At 43.3% G+C, this 15,686-nt stretch overlaps 2 protein-coding genes across 9 annotated transcripts in view; one reads left to right on the top strand and one right to left on the bottom strand.

Moving 5' to 3' along the window:
- Nucleotides 1-11,756, top strand: part of LOC309719715 (actin filament-associated protein 1-like 2) — a 26,352-nt gene extending 14,596 nt beyond the window's left edge. Inside the window, exons 9-16 of one of the 2 annotated variants that reach the window (XM_082556027.1) lie at nucleotides 4,020-4,089; nucleotides 4,283-4,500; nucleotides 4,608-4,717; nucleotides 5,107-5,224; nucleotides 5,421-5,508; nucleotides 5,952-6,118; nucleotides 6,233-6,343; nucleotides 11,414-11,756. In XM_082556027.1, coding sequence (XP_082412153.1) covers nucleotides 4,020-4,089; nucleotides 4,283-4,500; nucleotides 4,608-4,717; nucleotides 5,107-5,224; nucleotides 5,421-5,508; nucleotides 5,952-6,118; nucleotides 6,233-6,343; nucleotides 11,414-11,431 — 900 coding nt within the window. In that variant the 3' untranslated portion in view covers nucleotides 11,432-11,756. Of the gene's footprint in view, nucleotides 1-4,019; nucleotides 4,090-4,282; nucleotides 4,501-4,607; nucleotides 4,718-5,106; nucleotides 5,225-5,420; nucleotides 5,509-5,951; nucleotides 6,119-6,232; nucleotides 6,344-7,121; nucleotides 11,376-11,413 lie in introns of those variants that run through there. The other variant, XM_082556026.1, reaches the window with a different exon arrangement.
- Nucleotides 7,509-15,686, bottom strand: part of LOC309719719 (dematin-like) — a 31,129-nt gene continuing 22,951 nt past the window's right edge. For all 7 annotated transcript variants that reach the window (XM_082556034.1, XM_082556035.1, XM_082556038.1 and 4 more), the window contains 5 exons: nucleotides 15,117-15,175; nucleotides 14,988-15,038; nucleotides 14,610-14,666; nucleotides 13,902-13,982; nucleotides 7,509-12,687 (listed from right to left, as the gene is read on the bottom strand). In XM_082556034.1, the coding sequence (XP_082412160.1) occupies nucleotides 12,574-12,687; nucleotides 13,902-13,982; nucleotides 14,610-14,666; nucleotides 14,988-15,038; nucleotides 15,117-15,175 (362 nt within the window). In that variant the 3' untranslated portion in view covers nucleotides 7,509-12,573. The remainder of the gene's footprint in view (nucleotides 12,688-13,901; nucleotides 13,983-14,609; nucleotides 14,667-14,987; nucleotides 15,039-15,116; nucleotides 15,176-15,686) is intronic.

The raw sequence follows: 15,686 nt of genomic DNA on the forward strand, positions 1-15,686 counted from the left end.
GATAAACTCAGGTTGGTAATAAATGTATTACATGTATAAGATGTATAGCTAAAAACACCTCCACTTTGTTTTACGTTCGCTGTGTATTCTGAGTATTATGGCAAAAGATGTGGTAACCTGATTTCAAAATAAAAGCTCCTGAAGCATGATTTCAAAATAAAGGCCAACTTTCAGTAAATTAAGAGCACATTCACAAATATCGATTAGTCTCATTTGCACACTCTAATGTTGGATACAAATGACGTACCCCAGTATTCTAGTAGCAACATGTCAATATTAAAGCCATCTCCTTTTGGATTTCAAAGTAAAAGCCCTCTGAATGTTTATTTTTGAACTACTCTTTCAATTAATTCAGAATAAAAAATTCACAGTGATACCATATCAATATCAAGTCAGTGTGTTTGCCTTCCAAAATAAAAGCCTTTTCAAATTGCTCATATATGACCTACTCTTTTAACTATTTCAAAATGCTCTTAAATTGAAATTTGCTGTTTCCACAGGATGAATCCATGTTAGATCAATAGTATCCAACCCCACAGTGATACCATATCAATTTCAAGTCAGGCTGATTTTGCTTTCCAGTATAAAAGACTTTTCAAATTGACCATAAAAGATATACTCTTTTAACAATTTCAAAATGCTCTAAAAAGGAAAATTGCTGTTTCCACAGGATAATGCCACTTTAGATCAACAGTATCCAACCCCGACAGTAAAACCATGTAAACTTCAAGTTGCTCTGATTTTGCCTTTCAAATTAATGGCCCGTCGAATTTGCCCATATGTGATATAGTCTTTCAATTACTTCAGAATGTTTTAAAAATGAAAATTGCTGTTTCCACAGGATAATTTCACTCTAGATCGACAGTGTACACTATCACGGGGATACCAAGTCAATTTCAAGTCGCCTTGATTTTGCCTTTCAAAGTAACGGCCCGTTGAAATTGCCCATGTATGACCCACTCTTTCACTGACTTCAGAATCCCTTAAACCCTTAAAAGCAAAGTTGCTGTTTCCACGAGATCATTTCACTCTACATTGACAGTGTACAACCCCACAGTTTTATCACGTCAATATCTTGATTATAATTGTTTGTGAGGGACTTTTTATAATTAAACACGGATGCTGTTAATAGGACAATTTCTGTTTCCACTAAGTAATTGGAGTTCATGCAAACCATAGACAACCTCGACAGCAGTAACATCTCAATCTCAAATCAATCTCATTTTGCATTTCAGAGTAAAAGCACTTTGACTTTGTTTATACGAGCTTCTCTTTCCCTAACTTCAGAATGGCATTATTTGGAAAGTTCCAGCTTCTACCCATTAATTCCAGTTCATGCCAACACATATCATAACATATAATCTAACAGTGGAGTCTGGAATAGTTTTTATAAAACACCAGAGGTGCGAGACAAGCACGATCTGATATCCTCGTGTTGGTGTTGTTCCCAGATCAACATACTAAATGTTGTTCCAGGATCAACATTGCAAGTGACCAATCAGAATGTGGTGACGTCATACTTTTGCGACTTCGGGAAAAACTGCCGTAAAACAAAAAACTGTACTTAAGCTGCTTGAAACCGCCTCTGTCCGCCAATCAACGGACCCTAACCCTTTAATAAACGCTAAGCAGAATTGATATTGTCCTTGCAACATTGGAATTTCATAAATGCACGAATGGCTTGGCACGCCAAAGAATAACATCACAACAATGTGATTGGTCACTTGCAATGTTGAACCTGGAACAATACCAACACGACGATATCAGATCATCCGCCAGACAATGCCTTACGAACAAAAAGAATAATAACAATAATTTTTCTGATCACAGAGAAAAAGTCCTAGCTCATCTGCTATTTGTATGAGAATTGAAAGGCCTGCAGATAATTTTATGAATCCAGTTGCTCAAGACAAGAAAAGGTCCCAGTCTTTAGATTCCTGTCCATTCCTGAAAGACATTACAATGGCAGTATCATCTGAGTATTTCTGGATTTGACAAGACTCAAGATATATATTTGCAGTGTGCTGTATACAGGGTGGGTCATTTATATGGATAAACTGTGATAACATGGGAATGGTTGGTGATATTAAAGTCCTGTTTGTGGCACATTAGTATATGTGAGGGGGCAAACTCCTCAAGATGGGTGGTGACCATGGTGGCCATTTAGAAGTCGGCCATCTTGGATACAACTTTTGTTTTTTCAATAGGAAGAGGGCCATGTGACACATCAAACTTATTGGTAATGTCACAAGAAAAACAATGGTGTGATTGGTTTCAACGTAACTCGCGCTCTCAACATCTCCAAAAACGTTAGAGCACTTATGCAAATATGTGATGTCTTGATAAATTGAGCAGGTATTTGAAGTTCACACAGAAACATTCTCGCATGAAAATATCTTAAAAGTTTATTTTGTGACCCAGAAAGAGTAATATTTCAAACTCTGCCACTCTGTGTTCCTCCGCCACTGCCTCGTTTGAGTTTTGGACGAAATGCATTCTGGGATATTGCATTTCGTCATTTCGAGCTGATTGGAGACCAAAACAGCCAATCAGATTTTTTTGCATCCAAGTCTGTGATTGGCTGGTTTTGTGGCACAAATATAACGGTGTAGAAAAAGAGTTGAGCGTGCACGGGCAGAAATGTTGAGAGCGCGAGCAACACAAGCGCAAGTGCAAGTGCAAAAACTGAGCGAGAGGGGCTGCTGTTGTGTGTGTGTGTGGATAATAGCAAACACTGAAATACAGTTTTTGCACGCAGCAATGAATTTTGTTCACTCACCTTCAGCTTTTCTTTGCTCAAAATAAATTTCTCCTCAAAATGCAACACTTGCACCTGCAAACCTTTTTTTACGTGCGCTCAGAATAGTGGCACAAAAATAACGCCATACAGTTACAGCAGTGCAAGTAAACAAACAATAAATATAAGAAGAGTAAGAAAATAAATCTACACTTTAGGACTCGGGGTAAAGGATCAATAACAATTTAAAATTTATAATTTACAGTTTGATGATTTAAAGTCTCACACACAGCCCGTCGAAAGGGGAGGGGCCTGCTGCTTCCAAATAGAGCACATTTCATTTATAATGATGTAAATCCAAGCTCATCATGGATTCATGATTTGAATCCTGGGTTGTGCGAAATCTCAGAAATAAACCAGAGACAAAGTGAATCTGTGAACTAAGGTGTAGGTGTGTTAGGTTATGTTGTGGCGATCCTCGGGTTGGGGGATTTGTGTTCATACTGGAGTGCAAAATTAAAACCAAGATGGACAAGAAAAGTTCAAAGTCATCGGGTGCTCAGTTTAGAAAAAAGAGAAAAGAAGAGAAACAAGCAACAGATCCAGGTAAGCAGATGTGTGATTGGATAATGGCAGGTCATCCTGAACCAATCAGAATCAGAATACTTTATTGATTAAAGGAAATTATGTGCGTTACAGTTTCTCCAAGAAGAAATGGTAAAAATATTAACAGTAACAGACTAAACTCCAAACAATACATTATGTTACAGATTTTACACATTTAAGAAACAGCACTAATATAAACAGATCACTCAGTTATAAATATCAAGGACTAACAGAGGTGATGATAAATAAATATAAAGAAAATTGACAAGAATATTCCAGAGTAGAAAAGAGCGTGTGTAAAAAGGTTGTAACTGTTGCAGTGTTCACAGTGTGTTAGGTGGAGGAGTTGTACAGGGAGATGGCCACAGGCAGGAATGATTCCTGTGTTGTTCAGTGGTGCATTGTGGGTAATCTCAGTCTCTCACTGAGCGTGCTCCTGTCACTAGCCAGTACATCATGGAGTGGGTGGGAGGTGTTATCCACGATTGTCCTTATCTTGGACAACATCTGCAGAGGGAGTGTTCGCCTGGGCGCCAAACAGCCTCGGATCGTCACTGCCTCCTGGCGTGAATAATCTCGAACCTGCTCTGTGAGAAAGCAAACGTAGCTGTGACCATGAAACGAGCAGCCGTGGTCATACCTGCACTTCCTGCTAATGCCGTGTCTCTTCCTTCAGTCCAGTATAGTCCAGTCTGACTCTGACGAGGAGGAAGCTTCAGCTCGCTGCAGCCTCAGCAAGAACAAAGGTACGGACAGAGCAGCACAGTAAACTGCACGATTCGATCATTGAAGAGAGTTTTTGTGTCTTTTATATACGAATTAAAAATGTGCATGGAAACTAACTGTACATCAAAGATGGATGTAGCCTCTGTGACATCGCCTGTCTGTTAGCGAGGTCACATGACGCGAGGTCTGAGCTGTGGCGTTTGCCTGCGGCAGGTTTCCTGAACGTACTGATGAACTGCCAGTGGCAGAGTTTACTGTGTCGGGTGGAGGCCGGGGTCCTCAACATGTTCGGAGAGGAGGAGGAGGTGGTGCAGGGGGAGCGCTCGCCTCAGTACACCATCCAGCTCAGAGGCTGTGAGGTCAAACCCGACACCAAGCACTGCTACAGGATCACACTGAGCATGCTCGATGACCAGATGGCGGTGCTGGAGGTGAGCTGGTGGAACAGGGAGTTTGAATTCATTCACTTCAACTTGTTACTCAATAACGTGTCCTCCTTCCTTCCTTCCTTCCTTCCTTCCTTCCTTCCTTCCTTCAGGTGAGCAGCTCAGAGGAGAAGCAGCGGTGGTTGAAGCTGCTGGAGGACGGCGCTGCGTATTACTGTCACCATGACAACAAAACACAGGAGCACTCAGGTGTAACTCTCAGGTACGAGGTGCATCATCTCAGGCTGAAACACCAGCTCGTCCTAGTGGTCACATGTGGTACTGCAACCCCAACCCCACGTTTATGGATCAATCATAATAACATTTATTATAATAAAAACACTGAATGTCACATTCAGGTAAATCAGGGCTGTCAAATACACAATCGCGACAATCATTTTATTCATTTGAAGATTTTTTGAATACAAGTGCTCATTCGTATCTCTGAGCTGTCAGCATCTGTCAGGCCCTTTGAATCGTCTCTTATTTTTACACGCAGTCCTGATTCTGTGGGCGTGATGTTCATATTTCACCAGCGCAGCGTCGCTAACTCCGATAAAGCTTTATCTCGGCTCTGAGTTGAGGGCTGATTTTGCTTCCTCTCGTCCTCAGTGGGCTGCAGACTCGCAGGTTTCCCTCCTCCAACACCTACATGGACGACCCCTTCCACCTGAGCGAGCCGGGCCGAGACCAGCCCATCTACTCCAACACCTCCGTCCTGGGGCACATGGTACGGGCTGCACCGCACAACATTCGGATTTAAGATAAGATCAGATGATCCTTTAATAGTCCCACATGTGGGAAATTTTTGGTCACAGCAGAAAGTCGAAGAGCAGTAAAAAATTAAGAGAAAAACAACAGAATAGAATAAGATAAACAATCTTATTTGGAGTAACTCGTAACGTCGCCTGTATGTCGTCTTTCAGCTCCACGGCTCTCAGGGTTCGATTCGCTGCAGCTCGGTGTCGTCCAAAGGCTCAGTGACCTACAGCAACACCGTCCTCAGCGGCCACAGTGAGTCCTTATGATGCTCAACTTCAAAATAAAAGACTTTCCCTATATTAGGTTTGCTGGGCTTTTATTATGAAAATTGAAAGTTTCTTAAAAACCTGGCGATGCTGATTCAGAAATGGTCAACATGAAGCACAATAACAGCCGTGTGCATGAACCAGTGTCTGAAAACTGAGATGCCTTAAACCTGCACGCTTTCTAGTGTCCAGCAGGGGGCGACTGCTCTACTTTCAAAATCAGATCTGATCGTATCTAAAGTGTAAAGTTTGGATTTAATGTGAACATAAGACCATAAGAGGTAAACGCTATGGACCAACAGCTGGCCAAAATCACTGATAAGCTCCTATCATCAGCTGTTAGTGAGCAGTCCTGGATAAACAGTGTAACGTGTAGATGGAGTACTGGGTGGAGCTGATGGAGGACCGGTTGGATGCTCTGCGTTTCAGACAGGAAGTCGGCCGAAGTGCAGCGAAGCATTCAGAAGCTCGAGCTGACCGACAGGAAGGTAGTGCCGCTGAGGGCGGGGTCAGAGATCAACTTGGCATCCAGCACAAAGCAAAACAAGCGCACCTCCTTCAGACAGTCCCTGGCCATCTACAGTGAGCGCGCTCAGGTAGGAAAATTGAACCTGGACATGTGTGGATGGGGGAGGGTACATGAACGACCTGTGAGAGGCCGTTGAGCGTTGATAATATATCCACTCTGAACCTGGTCTCTGCTGGTCCAGGCTGGCATCCTGAACCCTCTGCTGCGACGGACGGCCTCAGCTAAAAACTCCCTGAGACGGGCTCCTTCGGCGCTGTTCATCGAACACGGAAAAGTTTTCCAGAGGAGGAAGGTGAGAGTCGCACAAACACAGACGGCCCCGGCACAAAATGCTACTGAAGCTTCATATTCAAAGATTCAAAGTTATTCACACTGATCAGGTTACAGTGACATCAGCCTCATTTCTCTTTATCCTCATGTATCCAGCCATCAAATGTATAACTTATTTTACAATTCAGGCTTATTTACTTAGCACCAATTCACAACATTCACCTCGGGGTGCAAAGTAAAACTCTACAATATTAGAGAGAAAACCCCAACAATCACACAGTCATCGAGTGAGCAGCGCAATGACTGTATGGAGGAAAACCTCCCTTTTAACAGGAGGATTCAGGGTCACCTGGTCCAGCCCTAACTATATGCTTTAGCAAAAAGGAAAGTTTGAAGCCTGATCTTGAAAGTAGAGATAGTGTCTGTCTCCTGAATCCAAACTGGAAGCTGGTTCCACAGAAGAGGGGCCTGAAAACTGAAGGCTCTGCCTCCCATTCTACTTTTAAATACTCTAGGAACAACAAGTAGGCCTGCAGAGCGAGAGCGAAGTGCTCTAATAGGGTGATATGGTACTACAAGGTCTAGAATGTGTCACTGATAGTATTTAATAATTGATTAGCTAAAAATGCTAACAGCTAAATAATAATAATAGTGTATTTAGTGTTAATGTAGCATTTTAGCTAACATGTTAAACAGAGATTGAATTACTGAGCTGTGAAATTTTTAATAAACAGCAGAAAACAGCAGCAATTCAGAGGAACCTTTGTCACTAATTTCACTATTTCTCATTATTCTTTTAGGAATGGGAAACTAAAGCAGCTGCTTGACACCGGCTGCGCGGCTAATATCACATCCCATCAACTAGTGTGGACTGGTTTTTTTGGGGTTTTTTTTTTCTAGCTATCATATTTTATTCAGAGATGGTGCAGGGAGAGTGTGCCAAAGGATTTTAACACGTCTAACATAATAAAAAAAACAAGAAAAACCTTGTTGCCCGACATGAAGCTGGTCATGAGTGCTGCGTTCGCTGCTGTCGATCTCTTAGCTGATCTCTCGTTCGTGCCCATTTTAAAAGTTTACATTTCCAACCAACAACAGGAAATAATCTTTTTAAATTAAACTGAAAAGCTAACAGCTAGATAATAATACTGTGTTCAGTGCTAATGTTGGTATTTTAGCTAGCTAACATGCTAAACAGAGACTTACTGAGCTGTGAAAGTTTCAATAAACAGCAGCTGATGAACAGAATTCAGGGAAACCTCTGTCACTAATTTCACTGTTTCACGTCCATTTCAAAAGTTTACATTTAAAGCCCCAAAAGGTTGATTCTGTTCATCTGGACGTTTTCAGTGGGAGAAACGTTTCGTCATCATCAGGTGACTCCTTCAGTCTCAGCTGACTGCAGGTTTCTACCTTATAAACAAGACATTTGCATAATGACTGAAACCAGCACCACTGAATGAACACTGGGCTGGGAGGCCAGTTCCTGGATCATTAAACCAACCAAACCATTACATTAAAAAAAACAAAAACAACAGGAAGTGATATTTTTTAGTAAAGCTAAAAAGCTACAAAAAACCTAACAGCTAGCTAATAATACTGTGTTCATGCTTATTTACTATTTTTTAGTAAATTTACAAACCCTCCGTATCAAAAAAAAAGGGAAGACACGTAGATGCAATAAGCTGCCCCTCCACAGGCTTCCAGAAACGGCTAATCAGATGAAAGTGGGCGTTTAGGGAGGGGGGCCTTAAAGAGACAGGCACCAAAACTCAGCTTCAAGTAGAATAAAAACCACAGCAATGAACAGTGACCACTTGTGACCAGAGGGGGCGCTAAAATCGTCGCTACAAAGAAATATTTTCACATCCAAATGTCTGAATTTACTTTTGTACTTTTATGGTTTCGTGTGGATCGTTTCCACTCAGTGTATGAATGTGTTTTATTATCCAGCGATAGTTTTTAAGGTCACACTGATGTTTTAATTTTTTAATAGCACATTTATTTTATGGTTTAATTAAATAACAGTTTTCAGCATGTACTGAGCAGCACAGTGTAATAACGGCTTCCTGTCTATAACCACAACACGTCTTTGCTGTTCTCAGGTGAACGTCCACACTGACCTGTAAAATCATTTGTTTGTACAAAAAGTCACAGGAACACTTTTGTGGCATATCGACAGAGTGTAATTATCTCTTCTTCTGATGGTAGAACAGTATTTTTTATGTACATGTGATTTAGGAAATCCTTTCAATCTCGGAGCAACAGGAGCAAACTTGTTATTTCACTGAGTTACTGAGACCGTCTGTAAGCTGATATTTCCTCCCACAAACGACCTCTGCAGCAGCTGTGCTGCTCTCACTCTCATTTATGTGATTAAACTCTTTGTACTTCTCTAATATTGTACTTTCATCTTCCTTTGTGAAGCGAGCCACTCTCCCAGTGCTCGTTTATGATCCAGTTGTGCCAAACGTCTATTTAACTGGCATCGCGTTCAAATGAGGCTCCTCCTCTGCATCTTTGGTGGGAGAGACGAGGACACAAGGAGAGGAGTCAAGTACACAAAAGGCACGACATGCATCTTGTCCCATCTGTTTTCACACTCTACTGGGCTCTACTGGACTGCCTACCAGTTAAATAGTGCTTACCTGGCACGCTAATCAAGTGCGGCTGACTCGCTGCTCGTTTAACACACTCAGATGTTTTTGTCTTAAAGAAACGTTTGCAGTGCAAAGACGACGTGAAGCCAGTGAAGCAGAGTTTTTTCTCCAAATAGAAATGCTCTTTATTGTAACTCCTGGTTAATCACTCACGTCACCATTCATCTGTTACAGCAGCTGCATCCACAGAAGAAAACAACAGCAACTAGCATGAAGTCATTCAGTGGTTCAGTATGTACAGCAGCAGGGCGGCTGCTCGTCAGCGAGTCTGACCTCTGACCTCTGGGCTCGTATTTCTCAAACTGCCGGAGGTACAATTCCCAACACGCGTCTGACTCTCATAATGAGTCCAAAGAAAAACAAGGATAAAAATATGTTAAATAGTTTTTTGGGTTATTGTAATTCTTCAGGTCGTTCTGCTCGCCGTGAGGTGAGAAACACGAGTCCAAAGAAGAGAAACTCAAACCCGTAACTACCAGCGTGTTTCAAAGAAAGCTAGAATAACATATGACATCATCATCCTGACATCACGCACGCAGCAGGTGAACGAGCAGAGACGCTGACGGGCGCTGAAGCCGCCCTGCGAGTCTAAAGAACTCAAGAAAAACAGAAAAAACACTTCAATGTACAAAAAAGAAAAACATGGAACAATCATGTGTCGTCACAGCAATCACTTCCTGTTTCTAACTACACAAACCAATCAGAGCGCGTCTGGGTGAACGGCGTCAGAATCATCCAGACAAAAGAAAAGTTAAAGAAAGAAAAGAGGAAATCATAAAGTGACCGATGCTCGCTCTGACACGTCTCACTTCTCCATCTGTTTTATCCTCAGTCTTTTATTTTATTGATCCACAGATACAGGAAGCAGCGAGGCAGACGTGATGGCGGGTGATGCAGGAAGTGGCGGTGGTGATTTCTTTTTAAAACTGATGCAGTGAGAGTGATCTGAGCTTAAACCTCACGCAGGGCGGAGCTACTGAACTCGGACTTGAAGGAACGAACGAGCTGAGACGCGAACGCCTCGTTTTTACATGCTTAGAATTATTATTATTATTATTATTGTTACTTTATTAAAGGAAGAAGGCCTTAAAGCTTTAAGAATAAAAGACTGTTTTGCAAAAATTAGTCAGAAACCTCCCAGAGCCCAGCGAGCTCAGTTCAAACTATGTGAAACTGAAGATCAGTAAAAAGACTCTGATGGACGCTAACAGCAGACGAGCAGCAGCTTCATAAAGTCCTGATTTAATGACGAGCTCGTATTGCTGATGTGAACGAGCTGCAATCACAAGTTTTCCAACAACAAAAATCAAACCCGTCCGAGTCTCAGGTGGCGGCTCTCAGCGGACACGGGTGGAGGGGACCTGATGCACCTGTCGGCAAGCGTGAAGCTCCCGAGTTATCACCGGGTCTATGTTCCCACGCCCACCTGTGACCGCATCGAGGCGCTGTCTAACCACGCCCACCTCTGCTCATTGGATGTCCTGCTCTGAAGTCTGACCCTCAGGCCTCTGGCGCTCTAAGCTGTGAAACAAACACAAATCAACTTTTCTTCAATGCAACAGTCAGCGGCTGGCACGCTGTGCTAGCACACAGCGACAGGGATGCTGCGTTTGGTCTCTGAGTTGTGGTTTAAGACAGAGTCATCACCATCGTACGTAGTCATCGTACGAATCCAGAAACACGTTTGATTTTTATTTGTTGCAGAACTTTGTGATTGCACCTCGTGGAGGGAGGAAATCCCCTCTCCTTTTCAGACCTGCTGGCCTTGATTTACCAACACATTAAAAATGATTTGTATACCACCGTTACGTCCGGTCCTGAGTCCAGCCCGCGCGGGTTTAACCACCTACAGCTGTGAAACATGCTGATATTCAGTGCAGCTGGTGGATGTTTCATTACATATATTTAACAAAGAGTGATGACGTCACACGTACAGAAGAGCTGAACTCGCCCGCCGTGTTCTCGTCAACATTCAGGATCTATCATTTCATTTTTAGTTAGACTCCATTAATAACAAACATGCCACTTTCTTTATGTAGGTTAAAAAATAGCTGCACATCATTTGGTCACTAAGCAACACTCGCAGACGCTGATTGGAGGAACCAGAGCCGTCAGAGCTCAGCCTGCACTGCAAACATCTCTCAGAAGTGTGTGTGTGTGTGTACACCTGTTTAGACATCTTTGTGAGGACAAAACCAGCATGTAACTATACTTGTGGAGATCAACAGCCTTTATGGGGACAAAGTGCCCGTCCCCGAGTTTAAAGGTGGTGTTTAGTGTCAGGGTCACAGTTAGGCATTCATTTCTGATGGTTAGCATTATGTCAATTAGATGTCCTCACTAAGATATGAAAACGTGTGTGTGTGTGTGTGTGTGTGTGTGTGTGTGTGTGTGTGTGTGTGTGTGTGTGTGTGTGTGTGTGTGTGTGGCAGTGGCTTCTGCTGAACTAGAAAGAAAAAAACTGGGAGGAGACGGTTTCATCGCAGCCAGCGGAGGCTGTGGATCAACGCATGATGAACGAGCTTCGAAGCAACCGGAGCCAACGAGAGGAGAAGAAAGGGACCACCCTTTGAGCTTAAAGGGGGCTCCTGATTGGATAGTCTGTCCCCAAAATCAGTCAGTAAGAGCTCCCCAGCTGTGAGGCGACTGTCAGCTGTACTGGGGGTCGGGTTGGGTGTGTCTATTACTTTAAGAAACTCATTAAAGTTTCAAAGTTTGTATTATTAGGGGCGTGGCCTCTTTGGTTGACAGAAAACTGCAGTTCCTGTAATCGCCACTTGAGGCAGAAATGACTTGTTCCTTTTAGTCAGCTTACGGTCTTTAATTAGCAGCTTCTTAGTACTTTTTAGCCTCATGTTCTCATATGATGGGCAGTAAAATCAGTCACTGTGTTTGTTTATGAACTCAGGTCAAGCTGAGCTTTTATATTATTATTTAATGTCTTCCACTTTTTGTTTTTTAAGGTCAAATAAAATTGTCTAAAGATGGTTTTTATATTTTGTTGTGATTAAACGACATGCTGACATCATCAACTAAACCACGCTGGGTTAGTTTGTGCGCCGGCCGCAGGTTTAAGGAGGGCGTTCAGTCTGTCATGACTGAAGTCGAGCGACTGCGATAAAACCGTCTGCTTGTTTTTCTCTTTGATGCTGGAAAGAAGTGCTGTCACTATGACATCATAGCTGGCTAAGCCAATAGGATTAATTCTTCGTATAAAGATTGCAACAGGTTTGTTTGTCAGTCCAGGAGCTGACTCGGAGTCAGCAGGAATGTTGGCCGGTTGTCCGACTGTGGCTGGGATGCAGGGGTTCAGAGGGTCTTGTGAGAGCGCTGACCCATCACGAACCGCCACAGACCGCAGACTCGTCCTCGTTCTGTGATGTATTATTTGTGCTCGCTCCGTCCTTCATCGCTAACGTTTTGCAGATAAACGGTGACGTTAATGTGTGCAGCACTCATGTTTCTCTGCAAACCTGAAGCCTCCTGAGGCGTCTAAAAACTGAAGTGAGGGTGTCGGCTGATGATGGCGCTCGGAGTCCGTTTGGTTCCGCGTCCCGCCGGCTGGAAGCGTGGGACTGTGAGGCGAGCAGCTTCAGAAGAGACAGACCTTTTTTTTCAGGTCGTTCCTCTTCCAGAGGGAGAGGCGATCGAACTGCTCGATGGACATCCCGAAAACACTGAAGAACTCCTCCTGAGAGAGGTGCCTCTGCAGGGCGAGAGACAGCCACAATCAGAGAGAGAGCGGGAACAAAGAAGGCACTTGTCATTTTTCACCCTGCACCGACCCCACGCTGCGTCTAAAACAACCCAAGGTCGTCGAGCATCAAAGAGTTTATTAACGAAGCTGCCAAATATTAAATATGATTCTAGCGTTGTGGTCCTAAACAGCCAGCGGTCGATCATCTGAGAATATTTAAAGATAAGAGGAAGAAACATTCTCGCTCAGTCAATTTCAATACATGTTTAATTATATAAAACAGAATTTTCTGAGATGTGACGGCCCGCCCTGGACCCTGGATGACTCTGTCCGGTCTTTAAGTGATGACGTATGAACCCTGCTTTGGTCCGAGCTACTCTGAGTTTATGAAGGCTGTTGTGTTTTTAACATGTTTTGTATCTTGTTCTATTTAATCTGAAACAGTCAGTGATCACTGTCGGCTTCTCTCAGTTTTTATTGCCGCTAATCATTTTAAAGCTCAGTGTTTAAACCCTTCTGCTGTAACTACAGCCCCTGCAGCAGTATATTAATCACTAACCTCGTATTGTGGATGGATTATCTCAGTTGTTCTCCTGACTGAAGTTTGGTCCGTTTACAGCATCCTGCCTTGCGACTGTATTTGTCTCTAACCATCACGAACCTTCACGTTAACTTTTATCGAGTGGAAAAGTGTTAGCGTTCATCCTCCAGCTTCACTGTGCTAATGTTATGCTAACATAGCTGTGTAGCTAGCGATCACGTAGCACATCATTATCTACCAGCTAGCCCAACTTCAGTAACCCTACAAACGTCACTGCTGTTTAGTTTTCTGTCTTCATTTATGTTGGAAGTGATAGCAGAGCTGTACGTTTGAATTTTTCAGAAATCTCTCAGTCAGAACATGCTATATAATGTTTAGCTGGAAGCTAGCGAGCTAACTTCCTGCTTTCATGGATGCCTGGATGTTAAACTTTGTTACACCTGGTAAAGCAGCAACGCTGATCGTTTTATTAATGATGAAAGGATTTAGTCAGTTTTTAACTCTCAGTGATGCTGCAGTGTTTGTGTGACTTTGGGACCTGAAGCGGAGTTTGGACCTGGAAACAGCTGATGACAGCAGACTAAAAGACCGGATATCGATAACGATGTGGTTTGATATCAGAACAGGTTCAGCAGCTCGAGTCGTACCGACAGAGACTTGGTCTTGTTTGTCATTTTTTTACCTCCAGCTGTGTCCGATCCACACCGGGGGGCAGTTTGCTGCGTCCTCTGTGAGTCACCACCAGCACCTCGTAGGGATAAACCTGCACGCAGACACGCAGAGGAGACGTGACGTGAGAACCACATTGTCCTCGTGTCCCGCTGATGGGACGAAACAGCCTCACACATTTATCTGGGTGGCTGTAGCTCAGGTGGCAGAGCAGGTCAGCCACTAATCAGAAGGTCGGTGGTTCGATCCCAGGCTGCATCCTGGCTGCATGCCAAATGTCCTTGGGCAAGATACTAACCCCGTGTTTGCCTACTGGTGGTGGTCAGAGGGCCCGGTGGCGCCTGTGTCCGGCAGCCTCGCCTCTGTCAGTGCGCCCCAGGGCAGCTGTGGCTACAATGTAGCTTGCTATCGCCAGTGTGTGAATGGGTGAATGACTGAATGTAGTGTAAAGCGCTTTGGGGTCCTATGGACTAGAAAAGCGCTATACAAATGCAGGCCATTTTACCATCTGCTTGCTGCGCCTGAGTTATGTGGAAACAGGACATGTTTAATACATCCGCCCTGCTCATTCCATATTCTTATTCTATAAGGGCAGCTTTGCACAAGTGACAGTTCATAATAATCCTTCTTTATCTCACACTGACGCTCAGAGATACCCTCTATGACATCATAAAGATCCAAGAGTAGCTTGGCAGAGCTTCGGCAGCTCTACTTTCTGTACCTTGTGCTCCAGCATGCTGGGGAGAGAGTTCCCTCTGTCCATCCTCGAGTCCCCGTTCTGACACAAAAACAAACAGTATGATGAACACCGGCACCAATTATTCATCAGGAGTTTCTGCAAACAAGGTTAAAATAATGGAAAGTGTACCTGAAGCCCTGCAGAGACACAAAGAGACACAAACAGTTTCATTATTTTCTGTTACGAGTTCACTGATGCAGGAAAAAAGTCGAGTCTGAGAATGGATGTTTTGTGCTGATGTACAAGTTCAATTTTCAGCACAAAATGCTAAAATACTTCACAGGTGTAGTTTTACAGGTGTACAACTACACCTGTAAAACTACACCTGTAAAATCCTGAACCTGAGCTTTAATGACGGACGTTTGTACCTGCAGCAGGTTTCTCCGAGGAGCTGAACTCGGCCGAGCGCAGCTGCAAACAAACACAAACAGATTGGTGTCTTCGCTCGACTTCGTTGTCAAACCTCACAGCGAGTGTGCGGATACTCACCCTGGACAGGCCGCTCTTAGAGGGCGCTGGGAAATACACGGACCTGGAGGCGTTGGACCCTGCAGAGCAGAGGGGAGGGGCTGTGAGGGGGAAAGGAAACGCTACACAACATGTGCATCAGTCCTTCCACCTGGAGATGTTTTGTTCTGAAAGGTCACGACAGTCACCTGTGACCAGGTGACATCACTTCCTGTTTCCACGATGCATCATGATGCCTTCACTGAAATCTGAACCTGAAACACTAAAACTGCAGTTTTTTAATTTGCACCAAAAGTTACAACAACTGATAAACTTTAAAAATGTTTTGCTGTTTAGAAATTTTACTTCCTCGTTCACTTTACTTTCTGAAAAGTGACGCTCATAAAATCAGAAGAATTTCAGGTTCAGATACTTTTACTAACAGTGCTTAGACTCCTTCGACTTTGCAAATTTTCTTCGTATTAAATGATATTTTTGTGGTTTTGTGACGTCTTTGTCACCATGAGTGACTATTGGTCTCCACAAAGTAGTGGTAGAATAGTTATGTTAAGCTATAAAGTTTATGTCTTGCATATTTTCCACAACCAAACC

Source organism: Aulonocara stuartgranti, assembly GCF_965226115.1.
Source record: "Aulonocara stuartgranti genome assembly, chromosome: 12".
Taxonomy (NCBI): Eukaryota; Metazoa; Chordata; class Actinopteri; order Cichliformes; family Cichlidae; genus Aulonocara; species Aulonocara stuartgranti.